Raw genomic sequence first — 27,235 nt, 5'->3', positions numbered from 1 at the left:
GCCTATCGACAGATGAATGGATAAAGCTGTGGTACATATATACAATGGAATATTACTCAGCCATAAAAAGGAATGAAATTGGGTCATTTGTTGAGACGTGGATGGATCTAGAGACTGTCATATAGAGTGAAGTAAGTCAGAAAGAGAAAAACAAATATCGTATATTAACGCATGTAGGTGGAACCTAGAAAAATGGTACAGATGAACCAGTTTGCAGGGCAGAAGTTGGGACACAGATGTAGAGACAAACGTATGGACACCAAGCGGGGAAAGCTGCAGGGGGGGTGGGGATGGTCGTGTGATGAATTGGGTGATTGGGATTGACATGTATACACTGATGTGTATAAAATTGATGACTAATAAGAACCTAATGTATAAAAAATAAAATAAAATTCAAAAACTAAAAAAAAGTGTAAATGATAAGAATGCATACGTTCTACTGTAGAAAGCAAAATGTATACTGAATGCTGATAATGTGGTACAGTGTGTAATGAAATTATAAGCAATTTAGTATATTCCCATGCTAAGCACAAACCCAGATACCAGAACTTTATTCATTATCTTCACTAATATTAAGAAAGCCAGTTCATGTGTAAAACTAAAGCAACAAGAACAAACAAAGCATCTTTATTGCTCTGCCATAAAACTGAGCCTTTTAATATAATACATGAAGAGCACATGAAGTATACTGAAGGTTTTAGCAAAAGGATAAAATAAATAAAATATAGCACTATGTTAGGAAGCAAATAGGAATATAATTATAAGCATTCATTATTAGCTATAATGATTATTATTCAACTCACTTATTTAATGAAAAGGGAAACTATCTTTTGCCACAACTTTGAGGTACTTGATGAGATACCTGTTTTTAGTCACCAAAGCAAAGTTTGCAGAGTCCTAGATACAAAGAACAATAAGTTAACAGATAATCTAACAGACTTACCCGTTCTGCAGATGCCTCATCCCCTGGCAGACACGCAGCAGCAGCAGCAGCAGCAGCACAAGCTATTTCCATCACAGTGGAGCTGGTAGGAGCATCAGTAGTGGATGAAGATCTGGGTCGGCCGGACTGCATAACAGTTGCCATCTCCTGGCCAGACTTCCTGTTGATTTGGGGACTTCCCTTTGGGGCCTCTGGCTTGCCCCGCCTACTATGCAAGCTCGTCCCTCTCTTCATCTTGGGTGGCACTCGGATCTGCTGCAGGACACGATTCAGAGCTGTGGGGTGGGTGGGGACACCATCAATCTCAGCACACGCGTTCTGGCCTTCCAGATCCATTTCGGGTTCTGGATCTGCCTGAATTTGTTGCACATCATGTGGAGACACTGATGACCTCCTGCGCTGGTGCTGGAAGAGATGCTTCAAGCCTTGGCCAATCACATTAATGTTCTCCAAAGCATTGTGGGTCATTTTAGACAACTTTTGTTCTGATTCTGTCTGCTTTCTGGCCTCTGCATCTTGGGATTTGCCTCCAGGATCAGGGTCCTCAAATAACTGTTCACTGCCCGAAGGCTCCATCAGTAGACTTAATACGATTATTTGCAAACTCAAAAATTTTTAAACACACCAAGACTGTCAAATTAGGTAGGCATTGCTTCAACAGTAACTACACATGCAGCTTTGAGACGAAGGCTTCATGCCTATCTAATGTTAAAAAAAAAAAAAAAAAAAAAAAAAAAAAAAAAAGAACCTCATATTATAAATCCATGCAGAAACTCCAGGGTTAAAACAAAGAAAAACATGCCACTAGCCAAACCACTAGGCATTATCATTAAACAATCTTTAATCAGAAGATTAAAAGATAGTTTTCCAGATAGTGGGTAATGATTATTTTCTAGAATAGGAGAAAAAGCTCAGAAACAAGTACACGGGAAATGAAAAGAGCAACGTTTTAAAAAATCCCTACAAGTTTCAATATGAAGAAGAACTGAATACTAGAGGAGTCATCTTGGAATGGAAACCATAATATTAGAGAGAACAGCCATTACTTGGAGAATAAGAGAGAACAGAGCACAGAGCATTCAATATACACAGTCTTGCTGAGGCAATTTAAATTATTCCTCTCATTCATAACCACAGTTAATTATCTGTATGCTGAAGCTCAGTAGAGTAAATTCAAAGAATAATAGTGAGAAGTGAATATCCCAACCTAACTGTACGTGGATTTTAATGGAAAAGAGGAATTTCTGGTTAACTTTCATACTCATCAAGGTCACTGGCAACTAGAAGTTACAGGTTTGCACTTTTGAGAAGAAAATGGAAATTAAAATCTTATAAGTTGAATTCTCTGCTGAAGCCCAAATGATCTTTTGGCACCATATGAGTGAATGATCCAGAGAGAATCTGTCTTCAGAGAGACTAAAGCTTTGCTCAGTACCAGCTATCAAGAAAAGAGACTCAAAGAAATCCCTTTCTTTGAACAGTGTCAACCCTGACAGAGGCTTCTCATACACAGTCAGTCCTCCATATCCACAGGTTCCACATCTGCAGATTTAACCAACCTCAGATGGAAAATATTGGGGGTGGGGGAGTTCCAGAATGTTCCAAAAAGCAGAACCTGAATTTGCCATGTGCCCAGCAACTATTTACATAGCATTTACGTTGTATCTATAACTATTTTCATAGCATTTACATAGTATTAGGTATTATAAATACTCTAAAGATGATTTAAAGTATATGGGAGGATGTGCATAGTTATATGCAAATACTATGTCATTTTATATAAAGGACTTGAGCATCTGAGGATATCTGTATTTGCAGGGGTCCGGGAACCAATCCTCCAAGGATACCAAGGGACAACTGTATTCACAAAAACTCAAAAGCAAAGAAGTGACACAGTAACTGGGTATGACTGAAAGTAGAGAAAAAGAAAGGTCAAATAGCAACCACATACCAATATTAAATGCAGGAAATTAAAAGGAAGTTGAAACTAAGAGATGCAAGGTCAGCACAACTGCCACGGTTACAGAGATCACATGCCAAAAAAAAGGGGGGGGATGGTAAGGATGAGATTTTTCATAATAGAAAGTGTGTTTTTTTTTAATTGAGTTTCTGCAAATATATAAAACAAAATTGTATTAATGTACAGAACCTGCTAGGGAGGGCAAAATATGGTGTAGGAAGGTCTTTATTTCCATATTTTACCTCAGACTTTCGTTCAAACAGCTTTAAAACTCCATACACTACACCAAGTACTTTGAACAGTAAGTCACTACTAGTGAAGCACCTAAGGCGGTCATGTTCTGGGGATATGCAGACCCCTGGCCACCAAGTAGCAATCTAAAAGGCATAAATTAGCTGGATTTAAGAGTTCACTGTGACCTCCAGGCTACTAGAGTTCAAAGGGACAGGAATGCAAACCCACTAGACCTTTCTTCCTGGTAACTACTCTCAGAAGACCTTCTCACCATGTATATGGACATTGTCATTGTGGCTCTGCTGACCATATTCTTTCATGCTTATTTTCCCATCTCCTAACCTCTTCATGACTCAGGAGAGTAAACTGTGTTGACAGGGTTAAAGACCTTTGTCTCTCACCAGTACCTTCCTACTGTCTAAATACCACAACATTCTTTGCTCCCAAACTAAGCAAATGAGCAGGAGCCATGAGAATGGGAAATTTCACTGCTTTTCACTCAAATTCTTTGTGGCCACACCGAAATCTTGCCACACCACTGGGGCCTCCTACCCTTTTCCTGACTGTGTATTGCTTTATTTTTCCTTTTCCCTTTTCAAGAGCCAAGAAAGAAGCCCTTAATCCTTACTAGATTAACAACTGTCTTGGTTTGTACTGGAGTTTTCTGGGGCTCCTTGTGGGCCAAAATGTTGCCAATAGTGTATGTATTTAATTATCCTCATCTTCTCTCATGAGTTTGTAGCACAGACTAATAGTTACTGAATTATTTTCACTCTGCAAAGCATTAAGCTTCTCAGAGAAAAAGGGCTATGTAACCAAGATAATCCAGTAACAGTGTATATCAAGTAATCTCTTCTTGCACTGTGAAAGCAGCAGGCTGATAATGAGGAAGTAATTTACTTTTTTTCTTATTTATATTGCATTAGCTAAATAATACAACTGATTTTTTTTTTTTTGGTTGATTTTGAAAGTAAATATGTAAAATAAGTTTCTCCCATGAGAATAAAAGATACCATAAAGAGAGGAATGGTGTCAAGGTAAGCTGGAAAACCAAATGACCCACTTGTCTCATATATAAACATATCAGGAATTTATTACTCAGCAAATCAGTTTCATTAGGCAGTGTTATAAACTAATCAGGTGGTCACCTGCTTCGTATTTATAAAAAAATGGAGAATGTGGTACATTTTAAATGTCAGTAACTTCATTTGAGATTTCACTAGCATGTCTACATTATTTATTTTCAAACAATTCAAAATGATCAATTACAAGGAAATGCCAGCATTCCTAGGAAAACCTAGAAATAAAGTGTTAATTTCCAAGCCAAAGTTTGCACAGGATATCGACACAGCTGCAAAGATTACCTAGTAGAAGAGTAATAAATTCTGGGATTTCTAAAGGCAAAACATATATTAATGATACTAACAGAAGCTTACCTAACATGGAACACTAAAGAAACCTAAATTGAGCTTTAAACATCAAGTTGTTAGATAAGAATTCTGAAAAACAACCTGTTGCACTGACTATAAAATGTAATCTGGTACTTGTACCTATCATCTGCATTATTGCTGTGATATCAACACAAACAAGAAATATTTCTTGTCCAAAAAAAAAAAAAGAAAAAGAAAAAGAAAGAAAGAAATATTTCTTGTCAAATACTGTGAACCAAATACTGTGAACCAAAAAAAAAAAAAGAAAAAGAAAAAGAAAGAAAGAAATATTTCTTGTCAAATACTGTGAAACTTGGTAAAACTTTCTGTAGGCCAAGAAAAAATCTTTAAGGCCACCTTTCAATTTGTGACAAATATTAAGGAAGGTCAAATGCTATGCCAAAAATACCGAAGACAGTAATGCTATAATAATTAATTACATAAAACTTGTGACAGTAAGAAAAGCAAGCACTAAAGGAATTCAATAATGTGAAAGTTTTTTAGTTTTTTAGTTTTTTAGTTTTTTAGTTTTTCTTCTGTAAGACAGCAGTAAAATTCAAATCAATAATAACTGTTGCTCAGTTTATAAAATTTCCCAAATAACCATATTGAGGTCTCTGGTTTAACACAAACAAGTACAACAGTAAAGCTACACAAACAAGTACAACAGTAAAGCTAAGTGTGCTTTCGTAAGAAGGAAATGTTAGCTTCTCTTTTATTCATTCAGCTTCTCTGAAAAGTAAAGTTCTTTTAAGTAAGCCAGAGGAAATGGGTAAAGAGCAAAGGGAACAAAAGGACATGGGAGAAAGGGGGCAGGGGGAAGGGGTGAAAAGTGGGGAAAAAAGAGGAGGAAAACTGGTAGCCACCAACAAACCAGGTATTTCAGATAACTGTTAAATTCTCAGAATTTTTAACAATTTTTCTACAACAGTTTTGCAAAAAAATTCCAAATTATATATGAATTATCTTTCTTTTTTTCCTTTAAGTTTTTCTTCCCAACGTTTTAGTTTTTGTGATAGGTACGGTGACCAAAGCTTTCTGGTTTGGCTATGAACCAAGTTATTTCACTGATGATAAAGAGTTGGATACTTGCCTTTATCACTCTTCCTCAAGCACTTCTAAGGTGTTCTGGAATCCTTTTAGGAAAAGCTGAAAAGCAAACATGAAGAATTACAAAGTGAGAAACTTACCAGAGGGAAACATCTACATAAACAAAGAAAAAAACTAAGTATACACATAACAAAATGTTAACATTTATCTCTCACTGGTGGGAGTAGGGTAATTTTTTCTAGTGTTTTTTAGTATTTTCTAATTTTGCAAAGGTATAATAAAAAACTGTAATCAAGGAAAAATACCTTGGAAAAAAAGAAACTTGCCATTACTTAAAAAAGAAAGTGGCATGTTTTATAAATAGCAATGAATATTTTTACACTATGATACTGAATTAGGAACGGATATTCCATTAATACTGATCTTAAAGTAACATGAAATGCAAAACAAGTACATACATGAAAAACAGCACAATTTTATAAGCAAATATTTTTCAAGTAGCTTCCAATTGTCTATCTGCAATTTTATATTTAAAAGCAACTCTTAAAAACTATATCTACCGTGAACAATTGAGGCTCAAGATGCACCAAAATTGAAAATTTCCTGGAAAACAAGTTTCTGACAGCCATTACCAGAGAAGCAATTTACTTAGGCACATATTTGGGGGGCATCTGCTTTGTGCTCAGCATTATACAGATCAAATAACTATCCTATCTTACCCTCAAGGAACTCACAATCTAGGATGGAAAGTAAGATTTACATACTTGCAACTTAAGGAAAACAGCACAAAAGAACATAATTAAGTGCTAAATTGTGGGAGGAAAACTGTGATTACCATCAGAAGCAGAAGATCAATTAGATTAGATTTGTTCAGAAAAGCTTCAAGAAGGAGAAAGAAGCTTTAATGAAGGATGAGAAGATGGATGAATAAGCAGGAAGATATAGGCCAAGATTCCCAGCTAGAGAGCAGTAAACACAGCACAGATCAGTAAATACAGTATACGTCTGGGGGCTAGTGAAGAGGCCAGATGCCTGTACTGGTGGATACTCATTTCTGAGTCATCTGGAGAACTAAGCGGCTGGTGGGCAGATGTGAATGGAGGACTTTCCATCTTTAAACTTTTTCTACCTTTTGAATTTTGTACTTTATGACTATTATTATGTTGAGAAAAAATAAACTTACATATTTGAAAAAAGAAAGTAAATACATGTTTACATGTTTTAATCTCTAGGGTAAACATTTAAAAATAGTAGAAGAGTATATAACTGCTAGGCTAATAGAAAGGAATAGCAGAATTAAAATACCCAAATAAGTGCAAAAAGGAGGGAAAGCAAGATCACAGATAAGTAGAACATATAAAACGCAAAATATAAGATGTCAAATGTAAACCCAAACAGTCCAGTAATTACATTAAATGTAAGTGGACCAAAAGAAAAAAATCATCATACTAAATAAAAAACAGGGAATTCCCGGGTGGTCCAGTGGTTAGGACTCAGTGCTTTCACTGCAGTGGTCCGGGTTCAATCCCTGGTCTAGGAACTAAGATCCCACAAGCTGCGCAGCATGGCCGAAAAAAAAAATTTTTTTTCAGTCTTATGGTGTCTAAAAGAATCACACCAAAAATATAGAGAACAATTAAAATAAAATGTATGGAAAAGGTCACATAAACATAAACTAAACAAAAGCTGCTCTAGCTTTATTAATAGTACTCAAAGTAGATTATAATGCAAAAGCATTAACAGAGGAGTAATTCATAGGATTAAATGTAGAATTCATCAGGAAGACATAATTTTAAATTTGTATGCATGCAATAACATAGCCTCCAAATACATAAAGCACAACTTAGCAGAACTATAAGGAGAAGTGAAATATATCCATAATCATAATGGGGAAATTTTTAACATCTCTCTCAGTAATTGATAGAATAAATGACCTAAATAGGAGGAAATAAAGAGATAAATACAGATTTGAATAGCATGGTTAGCAAACTGGAACTAAACAGACAATTATATAACACAGCACCCAGTAACTGCAGAATAAATACTCTATCAAGCACAAAGAGATCACTTACAAAAATTGATCCATATGCTGAGCACTAAGGCAAGTTTCACAAGTTATTCTCTGACCACAGTGTGGATTCCTAAGGTTTAGAAAGAGTAGATGAAACCACATTCTCCCCACCACCCACACTGTCTCCTGACCCAACCTGTCGGCAATACAGATGGGATGGAGCAATACAGAGGCTGGACAAGCACCTAAAATCCTAAAAGAGAGAAAGCTTTCTCTCTAACCAAAGGAAATATAGCTCCAAGAGCATGAAAGAATCCCATTGCTGTCAGGAAGATTAAACCACAAATTATGACAAATTGCTGAAGACTGAATGTGGGCTAGCATGAGGGTGTAAAGTCTCTGGGGGCTGCAATCATAGGAGAGTTTCCACCCTATTACAGGCTTTTCCTCCAGAAACCCCAAAAGGCTCTCTAATGCGGGGGCGGGGGGGGGGAGAATCTGAGAGAATGCAAAGAAAGTTCCTCATCCCTGCCCCCACCCCTGTGGAGCTTGGCAGCCAATGCCAATCAGCCCAGATCTATTTCCCCTATCTCCCTATGGAATGAAAGATTTAATCTGCAAGAAAAAAAAAAAAAAATCACCAAGGCCTGTACCCTGAGAACACTGGTAGAATCTCACTATAGCTGGAAGAAAGAAAAGGAGACTACACCCAATCTTCACTATTTCTCTAAAGTGACAATCTTAATACAGGGGGAAAGGGCTTTAAAAACTTTAACTTAGGGGCTTCCCTGGTGGTCCAGTGGTTAAGACTCCACGCTTCCACTGCAGGGGGCATGGGATGGATCCCTGGTTGGGGAACTAAGATCCTGTGGTATGGCCAAAAAAATAAAATAAAATACAGGGGCAGAGAAGGCTGCTTTAAATAGAAAATTCAAATAAAGAATAAACCACTATTGGTTAAAATCTATTTTAAAAAAAAAACTTTGCCTTAAAAAAAGGGGGTGGTGGTGTTAGAAAACCTAACCCAGATGCAGCAGTTGGGGAAAAACAAAGAAGGGAAACAACCCCACTCCTAGAAGTAGAAAGTTTTATGAAGGACACAGCTCCGAGACCCAGGTTCTAGTGCCTGCCAAAATCTGAGGTTTAACAAACCACCACAGAACTCCCCCCACCCTCCACCACCAGGCTAATAAGCTTTGAGTAAAAATAACAATGGAATATAGCTGCAAAAGACGAACTCACTGTGTGAAACAGCACAAAGGGAAAACCCAAAGCCAAGCAGGGAGATAAGAGACACTAGGGAAATCTGAAGTCTCTGGTTTCCATGGCAACAACAAATGTCAACTCTGGTAACCATAGCAATAATAATGTTTAAACATAGCTCAACCCCTAACAGATTAATTCAAATTCCACCCTAAAGGACTAGCAGAAGGAAACTTGTAGTGTTCTCCAAGCCTATCAGATATTTACCTCAGTATTTCCTGTTCTATACAAAATGGTCACATTTCAACAAGAAATTATGAAGCATCATGCCAAAGGCAGTAATAAAAACACAGTTTGAGGAAACAAAGCAATTATCAGAACTAGATTCAGACATGATATAGATTTTAGAATTATCAGGGAATTTAAAACATGATTAATATGGTGAAGACTCTAATGGAAAAGGTAGACAACATGCAAGATCAGATAGGTAATTTCACAGAGACGTGGAAATCATAAGAAAAAATCAAGTGGAAAAAACATGGTAATAAATAACAAATGCTTCTGACAAGCTTATTAGTAGATTTGAAACAGCTAAAAAAAGAATCAGTGAACTTGAAGATCGGATAATAGAAATTGCTCAAACTGAAGTGTAAAGAAGAAAAAGAATAGGAAAATAAAACAGAAAAAAAAATCCAAGAACTGTGGGAAAATATCAAACAGTGTAACACTCAGAATGCCTGGAGAAGAAGAACAGAGCAGAAGAAATATTTGAATGGCTAAAAACTTACCAAAATTAGTAACAAGACACCAAACTACAGACTTAAAAAGGTCCAAAGACATCAAACAGGATAAATAACAAAAAAACAAAAACAAAAAGAACTAAGCATATCATATTCAAATCGCTGAAAGGCAAAGAGAAAAGCTTGAAGGCAGCCAGAGAGGGGAAAACATATTATATACAGAGGAACAGGATAAGGATTATAATAAGCTTCTTGTCAGAAACTGTGCAAGCAAGATGATAGTGGAGTAGCAACTTTAAAATGTAGGAAAAAACTGCCGAACCAGTATTCTATATCCAGTGAAAATATCCTTCATAAATGAAGAGGAAATAAGGACTTTCCCAATGTAAGCTGGTGCAGCCACTATGGAAAACAGTATGGAGGTTCCCTAAAAAACTAAAAATAGAGTTGCCATACGATCCAGCAATCCCACTCTTGGGCATATATCTGGAAAAAACTCTAATTAAAAAAGATACATGTGGGCTTCCCTGGTGGCGCAGTGGTTGAGAATCTGCCTGCCAATGTAGGGGACACGGGTTCGAGCCCTGGTCTGGGAGGATCCCACGTGCCGCGGAGCAACTAGGCCCGTGAGCCACAATTACTGAGCCTGCGCGTCTGGAGCCTGTGCTCTGCAACAAGAGAGGCCACGATAGTGAGAGGCCCGCTCACCGCGATGAAGAGTAGCCCCCACTTGCCACAACTAGAGAAAGCCCTCGCAGAGAAACGAAGACCCAACACAGCCATAAATAAAATTAAAAAAAAAAAAAAAGATACATGCACCCCAATATTCATAGCAGCACTAGTTACAATAGCCAAGACATGGAAGCAACCTAAATGTCCATCAACAGATGAATAGATAAAGAAGATGTGGTATTATGTATACAATAGACTACTACTCAGCCATAAAAAAGAATGAAATAAACTTATTTACAAAACAGAAACAGACTCACAGACAGAGAAAACAAACTTATGCTTGCCAAAGCGGAAAGGGGGTAGCGATAAACTGGGACTTTGGGCTTAATAGATACACACTACTATATATAAAACAGATAAACAAGGCCTACTGTATAGCACAGGGAGCTATGTTCAATATCTTGTAATAACCTAAAATGGAAAAGAATCTGAAAAAGAACAGATGTGTGTGTGTGTGTGTGTGTGTGTGTATAATTGAATCACTTTGCTGTACACCTGAAACTAACACAACACTGTAAATCAACTATACTTCAATTTTTTAAAAATCCTGATTTCAAATTTCTTACATCATCAAGCAGTCACAATATGTCATTCACAAGAAAAAGGAAAAAACACTCATAATAAACATATAACATATGTTACATTTCAATACGCCTTCAGAATGTCAAATTTTGCTCAACTGCCACAGAGCCAGTCGTAAATCTCTCCAGAGTAAATGGATGAACACAAAGTTTAGAAATGAAACTTAGTCATGTTTTTCAGATTTTAAAAAAGTCTCTAACTTACGCTCTTTCTCCTTCACTGTAGGTCATTTGAGATGGTTTCAATGGTAACACATACTTTATGCTTTGCTACACTGCAAATTTATTCAACAGTTCTATTCTTGAAGTCATTATTTCTTCTCATGCTTCTATTTTATAAGGGACAACATTTTTCCAGCTACCTCCTAAGGGGATTTGTGATTTAGCAACATCTTTTCCCAGCCCAGTCATTCACACTCAAAACAAATCTTTCTCTTGAGACAGAAATGAGAAAGATACAATCAAGGAAGTTCAGTAGACATCTACTACTTTGAAAAATGTAATCTCTTCAGTCACAAATATAGTTTTATCACACTTCCTTGAGTTTATTCAGTAAATACGGCCAAAGCAAGAGGACCTTACAGTGACTAAAAAGAACAGGTAGTTATAGTGCCTTAGCTTAAACTGTTCTATGAATGAATGAACACGCAAACATGAGAATACAAAATACTACGATACAGTGTTTCATTAAAGTGAGAAATATGGTCAAAGTGAGACTGTCCAGTAAGTAGTTGATAACTTCTAGACAGCAAATGCACTGGCAGACTCTATCTGATGTATTTTGGAACTATGGAGTCTATTTAAGGCTTGGATCTTCCAGGGGGGAAGGCTTGGACAATAAGTTGCATTTAATTTCAATTTCAACTCTTAGCACTGTAGCAGCTACACAGCTTCCTCCAGCAACATGGACGTGAGGTGAGCAAGGTTCCTACAACAGCTTGGACACAGCTTGTGGGAGCTAGGGTGGGCAAAAAAAAAGACCCTGTCTTCCAAATATCACAGATCTATGTATGCCCTGATCACTGATTATTGCTTCTGATCACAAAGATGCAAAGAGACAGGTGCCCATTTTTGTTGCACCTTACCTCCCCACCCCCCCAACCCCCTGCAGTTGCAAGGCCCTCCCTCTCCAGCTAAGTGACTTCCAAGGGATTTATTTAAAGGACTGGTATCCTGTTCTCCCAATCCTTCTCCCCCCTACCAGGAGCAACACACTAAAGACTAGGACATCCAAAAGCAACTGCATACACATTCTTCTCAAGTTCACATGGGACATTTTCCAGGACAGACCATATATTAGCTCACAAATTCCTAGAAACACAAAATCTACCAAGACTAAATCAAGAAGAAATAGAAAGGGACTTCCCTGGTGGCGCAGTGGCTAAGAATCCGCCTGCCAATGCAGGGGACACAGGTTCCAGCCCTGGTCCGGGAAGATCCCACATGCCGCAGAGCAACTAAGCCCATGCGCCACAACTACTGAGCCTGTGCTCTAGAGACCACGAGCCACAACTACTGAAGCCCGCGTGCCTAGAGCCCGTGCTCCGCAACAAGAGAAGCCACCGCAATGAGAAGCCCACGCACCACAACGAAGAGTAGCCCCCGCTCGCCACAACTACAGAAAGCCTGCGCACAGCAACAAAAGACCCAACGCAGCCATAAATAAATAAATAAATTTATATTTAAAAAAAAAAAAGAGGAAATAGAAAAATAGACCTATAAAGAGTAAGGAGATTGAATCAGTAATCAAAAATCTCCTGACAAATAAAAGTCCTGACTTGATTTGCTTCACTGGTCAATTCTACCAAACATTTAAAGAACTAATACCAATCTTTCTTAAACTTTTCCAAAAAATTGAAGAGGAGGGAATACTTCCTAATCATCCTATGAAGCCAGCATTACTGATACCAAAACCAGACAAAACCACCTCAAGAAGAGAAAACAACAGACTAATAACCCTTATGATAATATTGAGACATTTTTTGCCTTTTTCACTTTCACCCTCTCATGAAGATAACATGACGTTCTCATGGCTCTTGGGGCTAATGGGATATAAGAATCTAGCTGTCTTGTATGAAGTCAGACATTAAAGAGATTGGCAAAAATGTAAAATAATCCTACTCTTATTAAATATTATTTTAGAAAATGACGTGTTATTTATATTAACATGTAATGGGTTTATTATTTTTAAAATTAATTAAATATTCTTTAAAATCTGTTTTGATTGCTAATACAGTAAATATCAATAAACATAACCCAAATAAACAAAAGCTTTTTGGGGTCCTCAATAATCTAAGTATAAAGGAGGCCTAATACCAGTTTAATACTGGTCTAACTCACGAAAGTTAAAGAAAGACTGAGGAACCGTCCCAAATTAAAGGAGACTATACGGACTCTGCCCTGGATCTGGGACCGGGAAACAAAAGAAAAGATAACTGGCAAAATTTGAACAGGATTTATAGGTTAGATAACAGTATTGTACTGATGTTCACTTCCTGATTTTGGTAGTTGTACTGTGATCAATAAAATGTGAACTTTGGGGACTCTGGGTGAAGAATTCGGGGTATTCTTTGTACTAGTTTTGCAACTCTTTATAGATTTGAAATTATTTCAAAATGAAAAGTAAAATTCTTTTAATTAAATTGATTTAAAAGATCACTCAACTAAGTATCAGAGAGGATGTGGAGCAACTGCAGCTAGTGCTAATACTAAATGGTATAACCTCTTTGGAAAATGTATGGCAGTATGGTAGGCAGAACGGCCCCCCAAAGATGTTTCTATCCTGTGAATATGTTGCCTTACCTGACAAGAGAGACTGTGCAGACGTGATGGAGTCAAAGATTTTGACACTGGGAGGTTATCCTGCATTATCCAGGTGGGCTCAATGTAATCACATAGGTCCTTATAAGTGAAAGAGGGAGGCAAGACAGTCAGAGTCAGAGGCGATGGGACACAGAAAGAGAGGTCGGTATGATTATATTTTGAAGATGAAAGGGGGTCATGAACCAAGGAGTATAAACAGCCTCTAGACGTCGGAAAGAGGCAAGAAAATAGGATTCTCCCCTAGAATCTCCAGAAAAACTACAGGCCAACATCTTGATTTTAGCCTAGTGAGATCCATTTCAGACTTCTGGCCCCCAGAAATGTAAGACAGTAAACATGTGTTGTTTTAAGCCATTAAGTTTGTGGTCATTTGTTACAGTAATAGGAAGCTAACAGCACTTTCTTAAAAAATTTAACAAACACCCTCCATATGACCCATCCATTCCATTCCAGATTTTTACCCAAGAGAAATGAAAACATACATCCAAAGACTTGTACATAGACGTTTACAGCAGCTTTATTTATAATAGCCCCCAAACTAGATGGATAACAATCCATACGATAGAACAGTGCTCAGCAATAAAAACTAAAAAAAAAAAAAGATCAACACATGCAATAACATCAATGAACTTCAAAAGCATTATGCTGAGTAAAAGAAGCCAAGCAAAAATACAAGCTTTATGATTCCATTTATATAAAAAATTATATATAATATACATATATACATATGTATGCATATAAAATTAACCTACAGTGGTTGCCTGTGGATGGAATTGGAGGGAAAGATGGATTACAAGGGACAAGGGGAAACTTTGGGGGGTGATGAAAATATTTATCTTGATTATGGTGATGGTTTCAAAAGTGTATACTTATGTCAAAACTCACTAAATTAAAAACTTTATGTGCAACTTACTGCATGTTAATTATACTTCATTAAAATTAAAAAATTTTTAATAAAGTGATAAAGAAACAAACATTAGTTTTGAACACGTACATACTCAACACTGAGCCAAGAACTGTGAAACAATCAGGAAACAAATGCAAGGAGTATGAAATAGTAGATAAGAATCTAGGCTTTAGAAACAATCAGTCCTAAATTTGATTGTCAGTTTCAATAACTGGTAGCAAAGGGAGTCTTGGCTTTCTAAGCCTCAGTCTCATTTTCTATAATAACATCTAATTCATATGGTTGTTGTAAGAATTAAAAGAAATAATACATGAAAATCATCTCTGCCAAATTTGGAAGTACGCAATTAATGGTAGCTATAAGAATACTATCTTTTTTTTTTCCCCCCCAGAATCTGGTGAACTGAATGCTTCTTTACAGGTGAGGCCAATTTAATTCTTGATTTACATATTAATTCTTACATTTATTTAAATAAAAGAATTATAAGAAGCAGTGTGCACAAACAATAAGAGAACTTAGAGCAAGGGAAAAGAAAAAAAGTAGTGCATTACAGTGAAATAAATTAACTGATGGTCCTAACAAAAGCCCTGAGTTATCAAGAACAGATTCATTAGGGACTTCCCTAGCAGTCCAGGGGTTAAGATTCTGCGCCACCAATGCAGGGGGCCCAGGTTCGATCCCTGGTTGGGGAACTAAGATCCCACATGCCACGGGGTGCAGCCAAAAAATTAAAAAAAAAAAAAAAAAAGAACAGATTCATCATACACAGAAAACTGTCTTTAAGAGGGTGAAAATTTTTTTCTTACAAGGCCAAAAAGGAACACACATTTCAGAAAAATTACTATTCTAAAATGGTTAATTTCTTTGAAAGCTACGTTTCTTCAACAAGAGGTAAACTTTACCAATCTGGAAACATTTATAACTCTTTATCCCCTTTCAATATTAAACAAATGAAATATTACCATATATTACAAAACATTTTCTGTAGCTCTAAATAATTTACTTTGTATGATTCTCAACAATCCTAAAGATATAAATTCCTCAAAGCTGAAACAAAATGGTCTACTGAAATCAGACTTTCATACAAAACCTTTCAGTATTTCTTAAATGAAGTAAAATTTTAAAACGTGCAGTACATGCTATTATGGCTCACTTGCCTACTAACTGTGGGTCCTTGAGCAAATTACTTAATTTGATTTCTAAAGTATGGATAAAAATATTTCCCATCTCATGGGGTTACTGTAAAGAATAAATGAGACAACGCATGCATGGAAAGTACTTTATATAGTGCCTGGCAAGAAGTAAGCAAATACTCAGTAAGTGTTAGCTGCTTTTTTTTTTTTAAACTACTATGAAACATGTACCTCCAACCTCGCCTTACACCTAAAGCAACTAGAGGAAGAAGAACAAACAAAACCCAAAGTTAAAGTTCTCAGAGCTCCTGGTACGAGCCTCTTTCCTTGGGTGGATTCTTGGCTTTTCTCCCAGCATGGCCCCCAAACACCAGTTTTCACTTCCACCCCAAGCAAAGAAACCGAAGAAACCGAGACTGACTCCTGCCTCCAAGCCAGAGGAAACATCTGCTTCTCCGAACTTGCCGAAGGAAGAAAAGGAATAGCAAGAAGCAATTGAACATACTGATGAAGTACAAAATGAAAATAGACAGACTTAACCAACAAGCCAGTGAGGAGATTTTGAAAGCAGAACAGAAATATAACAAACTCCGCCAACCATTTCTTCAGAAGAGGTCAGAATTGATCGCCAAAACCCCACATTTTTGGGTAACAACATCTGTTAACCATCCACAAGTGTCTGCACTGCTTGGGGAGGAGGATGAAGAGGCGCTGCATTATTTGACAGGAGTTGGAGTGACAGAATTTGGAGATATTAAATCAGGTTACAGAATAGATTATTTTGATGAAAACCCTTACTTCGAAAATAAAGTTCTAGCCAAAGAATTTCATCGGAATGAGAGTGGTGATCCATCTTCAAAGTCCACTGAAATCAAATGGAAATCCGGAAAGGATGCGACAAAACGTTCAAGTCAAACGCAGAATAAAGCCAGCAGGATGAGACAGCATAAGGAACCAGAAAGCTTCTTCACCTGGTTTACTGATCATTCTGATGCAGGAGCAGATGAGTTAGGAGAGGTCATCAAAGATGATATTTGGCCAAATCCATTACAGTACTACTTGGTTCCGGACATGGATGATGAGGAAAGGGAAGGAGAAGAAGGTGACGATGATGATGAAGAGGAAGAAGGATTGGAAGATATTGATGAAGAAGGGGATAAGGATGAAGGAAGACGAAGGAGAAGATGACTAATGGAACACTGATGGATTCCAACCTTCCTTTTTTAATTTTCTCCAGTCCCTGGGAGCAAGTTGCAGTCTTTTTTTTTTTTTCTCCTCCTCCTCTTGTGCTCAGTCGCCCTGTTTTTGAGGTTTCTTTTCTCCTTTATACCATGGCTCACAACTTATTTTGGGGGGAAATACCTTGAACAGAATTCAGTGGGAAAAGAATCTCTACGCCTTTCTGTTCCAAATTCATTTTTATCCCTTCTTGTCTCAACAAAAACTTTATGGAATCAACACCACCATGCTCTGTGGGAAAAAAGAAAAACCTTCTGCTCCCTTAGCTCTGCTGGAAGCTGGAGGGTGCTAGGCCCCTGTGTAGTAGTGCATAGAATTCTAGCTTTTTTCCTCCTTTCTCTGTGTATTGGGCTCAGAGATTGCACTGTGTCTCTATGTGAATATGGACAGTTAGCATTTACCAACATGTATCTGTCTACTTTCTCTTGTTTAAAACAAGAAAAAAAAAACTTTAAAAAATGGGGTTATAGAAGGTCAGCAAAGGATGGGTTTGAGATGTCTGGGTGGGTTAAGTGGGCATTTTTTTTTTTAAAGCTTTTTTTTTGTTGTTTTGTTTTTATTAATTTATTTATTTATTTATTTTTGGCTGTGTTGGGTCTTCGTTTCTGTGCGAGGGCTTTCTCCAGTTGCAGCAAGCGGGGGCCACTCTTCATCGCGGTGCGTGGGCCTCTCACTATCGCGGCCTCTCTTGTTGCAGAGCACAGGCTCCAGACGCGCAGGCTCAGTAGTTGTGGCTCACGGGCCCAGCCGCTCCGCGGCATGTAGGATCTTCCCAGACCAGGGCTCGAACCCGTGTCCCCTGCATTAGCAGGCAGACTCTCAACCACTGCGCCACCAGGGAAGCCCTAAGTGGGCATTTTGACAACATGGCTTCTCCTCTGGCATGTTTAACGGACATCCCTGCAGTTTAAGATGACACTTTTAAAATAAAATTCTCTCCTAATGATGACTTGAGCCCTGCCACTCAATGGGAGAATCAGCAGAACCTGTAGGATCTTATTTGCAATTGACATTCTCTATTATAGTTTTGTTCCTGTTTATTTTTAAATTTTTCTTTTTGTTTCACTGGGAAGGAAAGATGATGCTCAGTTTTAAACGTTAGAAGTGTACAAGTTGCTTTGTTACAATAAAACTAAATGTGTACACACACACAAAAAAAACCCTAAGTTAGTAGAAGGAAAGAAATCATAAAGATCAGAGCAGAAATAAATGAAATAGGGACGAAGAAAACAATAGCAAAGATAAATGAAACTAAAAGCTGGTTCTTTGAGAAGATGAAGAACATTGATAAACCTTTAGCCAGACTCATCAAGAAAAAAAGGAAGAGGACTCAAATCAATAAAATTAGAAATGAAAAAGGAGAAGTTACAATGGACACCGCAGAAATACAAAGGATCATAAGAGACTACTACGAGCAAGTATACACCAATAAAATGGACAACTGAGAAGAAATGGACAAATTCTTAGAAAGGCACAACCTTCCAAGACTGAACCAGGAAGAAGTAGAAAATATGAACAGACCAATTACAAGTACTGAAATTGAAACTGTGATTAAACTCTTCCAACAAACAAAAGTCCAGGACCAGATGGCTTCACACGCATGTACTATCAAACATTTAGAGAAGAGTTAACACCTACCCTTCTGAAACTCTTTCAAAAAATCGCAGAGGAAGGAACACTCCCAAGCTCATTCTACGAGGCCACCATCACCCTGATACCAAAACCAGACAAAGATATCACAAAAAAAGTAAATTACAGGCCAATATCACTGATGAACATAGACACAAAAATCCTCAACAGAATACTAGCAAACCGAATCCAACAACACATTAAAAGGATCATACACCATGATCAAGTGGGATTTATCCCAGGGATGCAAGGATTTTTCAATATCTGCAAATCAATCAGTGTGATACACCACCTCAACAAATTGAAGAATAAAAACCATATGATCATCTCAATAGATGCAGAAAAAGCTTTTGACAAAACTCAACACCCATTTATGATAAAAACTCTCCAGAAATTGGGCACAGAGTAAACCTACCTCAACATAATAAAGGCCATATATGACAAACCCACAGCAAATGTCTTTCTCAACGGTGAAAGACTGAAAGCATTTCCTCTAAGATCAGGAACAAGACAAGGATGTCCACTCTCACCACTTTTACTCAACATAGTTTTGGAAGTCCTAACCACAGTAATCAGAGAAGAAAAAAATAATAATAAAAGGAATCCAAATTGGAAAAGAAGTAAAACTGTCACTATTTGCAGATGACATGACACTGTACATAGAAAATTCTAAAGATGCTACCAGAAAACTACTAGAGCACAACAATGAATTTGGTAAAGCTGCAGGATACAAAATTAATACACAGAAATCTCTTGCATTCCTATACACTAACAACGAAAGATGAGTAAGAGAAATCAAGGAAACAATCCCATTTACCATGGCATCAAAAAGAATAAAATACCCAGGAATAAACCTACCTAAGGAGACAAAAGACCTGTACTCAGAAAACTATAAGACACTGATGAAAGAAATCAAAGATGACACAAACAGATGGAGAGATATACCATATTCTTAGATTGGAATAATCAATACTGTCAAGGTGACTAAACTACTCAAAGCAATCTACAGATTCAATGCAATCCCTATCAAATTACCAATGGCATTTTTCACAGAATTAGAACAAAAAATTTTACAATTTGTATGGAAACACAAAAGACCACAAATAGCCAAAGCAATCTTTTTTTTTTATTTTAACATGTTTATTGGAGTATAATTGCTTTACACTGTTGTGTTAGTTTCTGCTGTATAACAAAGTGAACCAGCTATATGTATACATGTATCTCCATATCCCCTCCCTCTTACATCTCCCTCCCACCCTCCCTATCCCACCCCTCTAGGTGGTCACAAAGCACCAAGCTGATCTCCCTGTGCTATGTGGCTGCTTCCCACTAGCTATCTATTTTACATATGGTAGTGTATATATGTCAGTGTCACTCTCTCACTTCATCCCAGCTCACCCTTCCTCCTCTCCATGTCCTCAAGTCCATTCTCTATGTCTGCGTCCCCAAGCAATCTTGAGAAAGAAAAACGAAGCTGGAGGAATCAGGCTCCCTGACTTCAGACTATACCACAAAGCTACAGAAATCAAAACAGTGTGGTACTGGCACAAAAACAGAAATATAGATCAATGAAACATGATAGAAAGTCCAGAGATAAACCCATGCACCTATGGTCACCTAATCTATGACAAAGGAGGCAAAAAGATACAACGGAGAAAAGACAGTCTCTTCAATAAGTGGCGCTGGGAAAACTGGACAGCTACATGTAAACAAATGTAATTAGAACACTCCCTAACACCATACACAAAAATAAACTCAAAATGGATTAAAGACCTAGATGTAAGACTGGATACTATAAAACTCTTAGAGGAAAACACTCTTTGACATAAATCACAGCAATATCTTTTTGGATCCACCTCCCAGAGTAATGAAAATAAAAACAAAAGTAAACAAATGGGACCTGATTAAACTTAAAAGCTTTTGCACAGCAAAGGAAACCATAAACAAAACGAAAAGACAACCCACAGAATGGGAGAAAATATTTGCAAACGAAGTGAGCAACAAGGGATCAATCTCCAAAATATACAAACAGCTCATGCAGCTCAATATCAACAAAAAAACCCAATCAAAAAATGGGCAAAAGATCTAAATAAATATTTCTCCAGGGCTTCCCTGGTGGCGCAGTGGTTAAGAATCCACCTGCCAACATAGGGGACATGGGTTCGAGCCCTGGTCTGGGAAGATCCCACATGCCGCGGAGCAGCTAAGCCCGTGCGCCACAACTACTGAGCCTGCACTCTAGACCCCGCGAGCCACAACGACTGAAGCCCGTGTGCCTAGAGCCCGTGCTCCGCAACAAGAGAAGCCACCTCAGTGAGAAGCCCACGCACCACAACAAAGAGTAGCCCCCGCTCGCCACAAGTAGAGGAAGCCCACGCAAAGCAACAAAGACCCAACGCAGCCAAAAATAAACAAATAAAAAAGAAAAATTTCTCCAAAGAAGACGTTCAGATGGCTAAAAAGTACATGAAAAGATGCTCAACATAACTAATTATTAGGGAAACACAAATCAAAACTACAATGAGGTATCACCTCACACTGGTCAGAATGGCCATCATCAAAAAATCTACAAACAGTAAATGCTGGAGAGGGTGTGGAGACAAAGGAACCCTCCTACACTGCTGTGGGAAACTGGTACAGCCACCATGGAGAACAGTATGGAGGTTCCTTAAAAAACTAAAAATAGAGCTACCATATGATCCAGCAATCCCATTCCTGGACGTATATCCGGAGAAAACCGTAATTCGAAAAGATACATGCACCCCAATGTTCACTGCAGTACTATTTACAATAGCCAAGACATGGAAGTAACCTAAATGTCCATCAACAGAGGAATGGATAAAGAAGACATGGTATATATACACAATGGAATATTACTCAGGCATAAAAAAAGAATGAAATAATGCCATTTGCAGCAACATGGATGGACCTAGAGATTGTCATACTGAGTGAAGTCAGAGAAAGATAAAAATCATATGATATCATTTATATGTGGAATCTAAAAAAAGGGTACAAATGAACTTATCTGCAAAACAGAAATAGAGTTACAGATGTAGAAAACAAACTTATAGTTACCAAGGGGTAAGGGGGAGAGGGATAAATTGGGAGACTGGAATTGAGATAAACATACTAATATATGTAAAACAGATAACTAATAAGGACCTACTGTATACCACATGGAACTCTACTCAGTACTCTGTAATAACCTATATGGCAAAAGAATCTGAAAAAGAAGAAAAAATATATATATATATATGTATATATATAACTGAATCACCTTGCTGTACACTTGAAACTAACACAACATTGTAAACCAACTATAAAAAATGCAATCAAAATTATTTTTAAAAAAATGTACCTCATCGTGATCATAAAGTAAATTTAATAGTAAGATTTAAGAAGGATTACATTTAATGCAAAATTGTAAATTCTTTTCTAATTAACACTCAGATTAGGTCTCATCTGAAAACTGTTAGTACTTTACTGAAATGTCTGCATTTCTTTTGTAAATATAATTGCATAATCTGTAACAAAATCTAAATCCTGATAGTCAAAAATGTAGAAGGATACAACTACCTCACCAATTCATGTTCTTCTACTTAACAATGTTCAAACATAGAATGTCCTGTTCTTCTGTCTATCCTTTTCCCACAATTCAACTGAACAAATGTTTGAATGCCTTAAAAACGCAAGACGTAATATCCTAGCTGGATCAACAGAAATTAGAAAAGAATCCTACATTTTTTTCCACTATGCTTTCCTGAAACCAGAAGAGAAAGCTTATTTTATATCCAACTCACTCATGTTTAACAATATCTACTTAGGCCAGAGCTAAGATATATTTAATTTCACATTTTGTCTTCCTATCACACAAAGCCTCTTCCATAAACTAACTTGCATCCAAAAAACTGGCAGTTGCTGCTGAGATGAGGCAAAGGTTTAATCACTGGACGGCACTCAGAGAAAATTAAACCAGTGAACCCAAGACCTGTTCAACAGTGGGGTTTCTCGGGTGGGTTTTTTTTTCCTCCCTAAGCAATCGATACAACAACTTTCCAAACTGTACTCATAATGCTTTCATTCCCAAGATCACTACTCAGAAGCATATAAATAAACCATGGCACAGCCAGAACCAACCAAACCTGTTTTGACAGATCCAGGCCAACCAACTGCAAAGCTTCTGAATATGCACCCCCACAGGCCTATGCAACACCAGCCTTTGGCTCCGGCTTACGTTCCTTTCCTTCCTGTAGGCCTAGTTCTGGCTTTTGAGGAAAGAAAAATAAAGCTGTCAGCTGAGTGGATCAAAAACAGAAAAAGCTTGTCATTTAAATCCCTTCGAACAAGCATCTGCTCAACAGAAATGAAGGCAACTTAGTTATAAAAGACAACAACGAGGGGACTTCCCTAGTGGTGCAGTGGCTAAGAATCCGCCTGCCAATGCAGGGTACACAGGTTCGAGCCCTTGTCTGGGAAGATCCCACATGCCGCGGAGCAAATAAGCTCGTGCGCCACAACTACTGAGCCCGTGCACCTAGAGCCCATGCTCCACAACAAGAGAAGCCACCGCAATGAGAAGCCCACGCAACGCAATGAAGAGTAGCCCCCGCTCACCCAACTAGAGAAAGCCTGTGCTCGGCAACAAAGACCCAACGAAGCCAAAAATAAATAAAATAAAATCAATAAATAAATTTTAAAAAGACAACAATGAAAATTCAATATATTTTAGTTTTTTTAATGATCAAAAGAATAAGAAAATACTCAAATATGCTACTTTCATCAAATTATAAACCAGCTAGCATAAGTAGAGAACAAAATAACTCAAAGCTAAATAATACCATGCAGATAGCTATTTTTAATTTTCTACGTTGATTCCATTGGGTAACATGCTTCTGAGCAATCAAGTCATGGCTTATAGAAGGGGAAGGGGTTGTTGGGTAGGGAGAGTACACTGTTATTAATTAAGTGCAAATATCAATTAATAACGCAGCCTTAATTATTTGCCAACATGAGAAACATGAGCAGGAGAACACTATTTCTGGAAAGCATTAAAATTACTGATCTAGTCATTCATTCAGGAAATATTATCTAACTCTTTGGTTAAAACTGCAGTACACATCAACACATGTAAAAACCTACAGGATGGGGAAAGTACTGATAAGCATACCAGTATGGAAAAGCAATTCTCACATATGTATTTATTTGCATCTTAAGAACAAAACTATCGAACTAAACACAGTAAGAGGGTATATCTAAATTTAACCAATGAGTTCTCTCCTGCACTAAGACATCTCCTTCTGTTTGTACTTTTTCACCACCTTCACCCAATTCCCCCTCCCCCCACCTCTGGTAACCACAAATCTGATCTTTTTTTCTATAAGTTTGTTTGCTGAAGTATAGTTGACCTACGCTATGTAAGTTCCTGATGTACAACATAGTGATTCGATGTTTCTATACATTACAAAATGATCACCACGTCTCCTAAACATTCCTGAATTAATTCCTTTCTCTCCTCTCCACCAACACCACTCTTGTCTAAGTAAGTCACCATTATCTCTCACCTGAACTAGACTAAGTTCCTAACCAGTATCTCTGCCTCCACTCTGGTGCACCTCAATCTATTCTCTGCCTTGAGGTAAAAAATGTTCACATCAAAAAGCAAGTCTGGGGAGTTCCCTGGTTGCCTAGTCATTAGGATTCCAGGCTTTCACTGCAGTGGCCCCAGGTTCAATCCCTGGTTGGGGAACTGAGATCCCGCAAGCCATGTGGCACAGCCAAAAAGAAAAAACAAAACAAGTCTGACCTTGTCCTTTCTTGCTTAAAACCCTCTAACGGTTCCTTGTTCCTCTTAGAATAAGGGCAAAAACTTAACATAACCTTTAATAAAAACCTGCAAGAGCAGGCCTATCTCTCCAACTCAAACCATTTCATTCTCCCTCTAGCTGTCACTTCTCAGGCCACACTAGCCTCATTTCACCATTTTCCCTTCTACCACAGGGCCTTTGCACCTGCTGTTCCTTCTGCCTGGACAACCATCCTTCCTCTATTTGCCAAGTCAATACCTACTCTTCCATCAAATCATAGCAGAAGTCTCATTTCTCGAGGATGCATTTTCTAACCTGGTCAAATTTCACTAATATCACTTATACCACTGCTGCAGTTATAATTTTACATTTAATTTAATATTAATATGTATTTCCTCCACTAGCCCATAGGTTCCATGGGGGATAGTATCACATCAGGTTTTCCTCCACATTATATCCCCAATGCCTGGTTAGTTCAATAAAAATATGTTGCATGAATGATCAAGTGCATGAACCACGCTCAAGAACCATCAAACATGGTCCACATTGCCTAGGTCAAAGTTCAGGTGCCTGGAATCACAGAACATTCAATACTAGGTCAAGCTCCCATCATCAGGATCTTTACTACATCTAATTTCCTTTAACAAGGTCCCTTTAGCAGAGATAATGAAGTTTATTCATCACAGGCCTCCTTCTGCTGGCTTCCTATTTACATGAGGAAACCATCAAAAAATCAAACTCCACTGAATACTCTAAAATAAAGCAATCTAAATCTAAGTTTGATTACAATTTTCAAAACAAAATTATTATTTTTTTAACATCTCGCTGTCAAGTCCCAAAGCAAAGATAAATCCCCGGTTTGTCTTGGAATCTGAACCTCTTACTCAACTTATTTCAAAACAAATTACTGAAAATAAAAGTCTACCAGAAAATAACATTTAAACAAGTTTACCCATACATCTATGGTCAATTAATCTATGACAAAGGAGGCAAGAATATACAAGGGAGAAGAGACAGTTTCTTCAATAAGTGGTGGGAAAACTGGCCACATGTAAAAGAAAGAAATTAGAACACTAACACCATACACAAAAATAAACTCAAAATGGACTAAAGACCTAAATGTAAGACTGGATACTACAAAACTCTTAGAGGAAAACATAGGCAGAACACTCTTTGGCATAAATCTCAGCAATATCTTTTTGGATTCACCTCCTAGAGTAATGAAAATAAAAACAAAAATAAACAAGTGGGACCTAATTAAACTTAAAAGCTTTTGCACAGCAAAGGAAACCATACCCAAAACAAAAAGACAACCCTCGGAATGGGAGAAAATATTTGCAAAAGATGAGACCGACAACAGATTAATCTCCAAAATATACAACAGCTCATGCAGCTCAATATCAAAAAAACAGCCCAATCAAAAAATGGCCAGAAGATCTAAATAGACCTTTCTTCAAAGAAGACACACAGATGGCTAAAAAAGCACATGGAAAGATGCTCAATATCGCTAATTATTGGGGAAACACAAATCAAAACTACAATGAGGTATCACCTCACACTGGTCAGAATGGCCATCATCAAAAAATCTACAAACAGTAAATATAGCTCGAGAGGGTGTGGAGAAAAGGGAACCCTCCTACACTGTTGTGGGAAACTGGTACAGCCACCATGGAGAACAGTATGGAGGTTCCTTAAAAAACTAAAAATAGAGCTACCATATGATCCAGCAATCCCACTCCTGGGCATATAACTGGAGAAAACCATAATTCGAAAAGATACATGCACCCCAATGTTCACTGCAGCGCTAATTACAATAGCCAAGACATGGAAGCAATGTAAATGTCCATCAACAGAGGAATGGATAAAGAGGATGTGGTACAGGGACTTCCCTAGTGGCGCAGTGGTTAAGAATCCACCTGCCAATGCAGGGGACACGGGTTCCATCCCTGGTCCGGAAGATCCCACATGCTGCGTAGCAACTAGGCCCGTGCGCCACAATAACTGAGCCTGTGCTCTAGAGCCCGCGAGACACAACTACTGAAGCCCGTGCGCCTAGAGCCCGTGCTCTGCAACAAGAGAAGCCACGGCAAGGAGAAGCCTGTGCACCGCAACTAGAGAAAGCCCACGCGCAGCAACGAAGACCCAACGCAGCCAAAAATAAATAATAAATTTTATTTTTAAAAAGTTGTATATATATACAATGGACTATTACTCAGCCATAAAAAAGAATGAAATTATGCCATGTGCAGCAACGTGGATGGACCTAGAGAAGATCATTACTAACTGAAGTCAGACAGAGAAAGACGAATATCATATGATATCATTTATATGTGGAATCTAAAAAAAAATGATACAAATGAACTTATTTACAAAACAGAAACAGATTCACGGACTTAGAAAACAAACTTATGGTTACCAAAGGGGAAAGGAAGGGGGGAGGGATAAATTAGGAGGTTGGGATTAACATATACATGTTATCATATACAAAACAATCAACGAGGACCTACTGTATAGCACAGGGAACTCGACTCAATACTCTGTAATAACCTATATAGGAAAAGAATCTGGAAAAGAATAGATGTGTGTGTGTGTGTGTATAACTGAATCACCCTGCTGTACACCTGAAACACAACATTGTAAATCAACTATACTCTGATATAAAATTAAAATTTTAAAAAAATAAATTTTTAAAAAAGAAGTTTAAATCTCTAGACATAAAAAAAAAAAAAAAAACCCTCAGTAGGAAAAGGAAAAAACATTGGAGCAATGTTTGGATGAAAAACCCTCTTCCACCATACAAAACAAGAAGAAAGACA

General features: G+C 37.6%; 1 protein-coding gene and 1 pseudogene across 2 annotated transcripts in view; one reads left to right on the top strand and one right to left on the bottom strand.

The window, feature by feature from the left end:
- Positions 1-1,641, bottom strand: part of TMCC1 (transmembrane and coiled-coil domain family 1) — a 160,320-nt gene extending 158,679 nt beyond the window's left edge. For both annotated transcript variants that reach the window (XR_011075790.1, XM_068559405.1), the window contains exon 1: positions 944-1,641. Coding sequence is in view for 1 of the 2 variants with exons in the window: in XM_068559405.1 (XP_068415506.1) it covers positions 944-1,519 (576 nt within the window). In the remaining variant the exon portion in view is untranslated. The remainder of the gene's footprint in view (positions 1-943) is intronic.
- Positions 1,642-16,103: 14,462 nt separating this feature from the next.
- Positions 16,104-16,935, top strand: LOC137774281 (protein SET-like; annotated as a pseudogene).
- Positions 16,936-27,235: the final 10,300 nt, after the last annotated feature.

Source organism: Eschrichtius robustus, chromosome 12 (genome assembly GCF_028021215.1).
Source record: "Eschrichtius robustus isolate mEscRob2 chromosome 12, mEscRob2.pri, whole genome shotgun sequence".
NCBI lineage: Eukaryota > Metazoa > Chordata > Mammalia > Artiodactyla > Eschrichtiidae > Eschrichtius > Eschrichtius robustus.
This window is presented reverse-complemented; position numbering and strand designations above follow the sequence as displayed.